Below are 2,262 nucleotides of genomic sequence, written 5' to 3' on the forward strand. Positions count from 1 at the left end.
TTTTACATTTCAGCCAGTAGGGAAGCCCGCTGACAGCTGATGACTCATTGGTTGTTAAGGAGGCGGCGGCGGCGGCCACCCCCCCCCCCCTTTAGCAACCAGCTATTTCTTGACACAGGATTCGAATCGGTTGACCTTTTTGTTTCTCCCCCTCCCCCCAAACGATCCGAATCCAAGTCGTACATAAATAATTTGGAATGGGTGAGAAAACGATGAACGTAAATTAAATTTCAACAAAAATGTGTTACCATTTCATCTCCGAGATTCAGATACATCCGAATGGCTACAAATGTATCCAAATTTATATCCAGAGTCGCATAGTGTCTATGGGGCTCCGTCCGGCAGCAGAGCGCGCACATTAGGTGGCATGCCCCTCCCCCACTGGGGACACTCCAGGCGGTTAACCCCTCCCCCAACCAATCAGTACTCACAGGGAATAGGTGTTCATGCTCTACCCTGGCGGCGGCGGCGGTGGAGGCGTGGCGGCAGACGGCAGCGCCGCCCTGGATGATCCTGGAGATTTCGTACAGCATGGTGCCTGAGAGAGGAGACAGGAAGGAGATGAGACGGGGACACCGACATCAATCTATACATTATCCCCCACACTGGAGGAGTACTACATATCCCAGCATGTCCCCCCCCCCCCCCCACACACACACACCAGAGCACTACCTATCCCAGCATGTCCCCTCCCCCACACCAGAGCACTACATATCCCAGCATGTCCCCTCCCCCACACCGGAGCACTACATATCGCAGCATGTCCCGTCCCCCCACACCGGAGCACTACATATCCCAGCATGTCCCCTCCCCCACACCGGAGCACTACATATCCCAGCATGTCCCCTCCCCCACACCAGAGCACTACATATCCCAGCATGTCCCCACCCCCACACCGGGGAACTACATATCCCAGCATGTCCCCCCACCCCCACACCAGAGCACTACATATCCCAGCATGTCCCCGCCCCCACACCGGAGCACTACATATCCCAGCATGTCCCCACCCCCACACCGGAGCACTACATATCCCAGCATGCTCTGTGTATCCTTCCTCCACCTAGAACTGAACTACAAAGTCCCAGCAAAGCCCACAAGCTCCAGAACTCAGCCCCCCCTCACCTGCTGGGAGTTGTGATTCTTTTGCTGCTTTAGACCAAAACAGCTCCTCTGCCCACCTCCTCTCCAAACCCCTTCCATTCCACCAATGTCCCTTTTATCAGCATCTTCCAGGACTCGTCTCTATTCACACCTGTCCCTGATTCCGGAGACATTTTCCTGAAGCCTCCGCCTGGAGAAAATCTCCGCCCACTTGAGTGTGATTTTTCACCACCACTTAATATTCAGAGGCATGTTATTAGGGTGGGCGGGGCTGCTGCTGACGTCCTGAGCATCTGTTCAGCTCCGCCCGCCCACCCGCAAGTCTCCGCCCACTCGAGGCTATAATTTTTCTCCACCGTGAGAATAAATCTACAGCGCATGCGCTGTTAAGGGCAGGGGATTGACACATGCGCAGTAAAGGCCCGCCGTCAGCTGTGCGAATGACGTAGCCTCACCGGAAGTGACGGGGTGAGCGAAAATCACGGGTCGCATGAAATTTTACAACACCGGAATGTCTGTAGTGTCTCCTCCACGGAGACAGAAGAAGGATGCTGCGCTGCGCTGGATGATATTAGACATCGCTGGAGATATGACCGTCCGTCGATGGATAGCAAGAGTGGATTACCGCCGCTGGAATCTTTTTTTTATTTTTAATAAAGGAATTTTTCAAAAGTGTGTTTGTTTTATTTAAACATTTTTTACACTTTCTTTGTGAAATGGTAGGGGTACTTTTGTACCCCCTTACCATTTCAAACAGGGGGGGGGGCCGGGATCTGGGGGTCCCCTTGTTAAAGGGGGCTTCCAGATTCTGATAAGCCCCCCGCCCGCAGACCTCCACAACCACCGGCCAGGGTTGTGGGGATGAGGCCCTTGTCCTCATCAACATGGGGACAAGGTGCTTTGAGGGGTCACAGACCCCCAAAGCATCCTCCCAATGTTGAGGGCATGTGGCCTGGTACGGTTCAGGAGGGAGGGGGGGCCGCTCTCTCGTCCCCCCCCTCTTTTCCTGCGGCCTGCCAGGTTGCGTGCTCGGATAAAGGGTCTGGTATGGATTTTTAGGGGGAACCCCACGTCAATTTTTTTTTAAATTTGACGCGGGGTTCCCCTTAATATCCATACCAGACCTGAAGGGTCTGGTTATGGATATTTAGGGGGAACCCC

The 2,262-nt window shown here is 54.1% G+C and overlaps 1 protein-coding gene across 2 annotated transcripts in view; it reads right to left on the reverse strand.

Annotated features, from left to right (window-relative positions):
- The window catches only part of LOC143960237 (acyl-coenzyme A thioesterase THEM4-like), a 5,710-nt gene extending 4,313 nt beyond the window's left edge, over window positions 1–1,397 (reverse strand). Inside the window, exons 1-2 of one of the 2 annotated variants that reach the window (XM_077468587.1) lie at window positions 1,253–1,397; window positions 432–538 (exon numbers count right to left, since the gene is read on the reverse strand). In XM_077468587.1, the coding sequence (XP_077324713.1) occupies window positions 432–538; window positions 1,253–1,274 (129 nt within the window). In that variant the 5' untranslated portion in view covers window positions 1,275–1,397. Of the gene's footprint in view, window positions 1–431; window positions 539–1,122; window positions 1,208–1,252 lie in introns of those variants that run through there. The other variant, XM_077468598.1, reaches the window with a different exon arrangement.
- Window positions 1,398–2,262: the final 865 nt, after the last annotated feature.

The sequence above is a fragment of the Lithobates pipiens genome, unplaced genomic scaffold (genome assembly GCF_037356315.1).
Source record: "Lithobates pipiens isolate NorthernLeopardFrog02 unplaced genomic scaffold, aLitPip1_a1.2 Scaffold_11, whole genome shotgun sequence".
Lineage (NCBI taxonomy): Eukaryota > Metazoa > Chordata > Amphibia > Anura > Ranidae > Lithobates > Lithobates pipiens.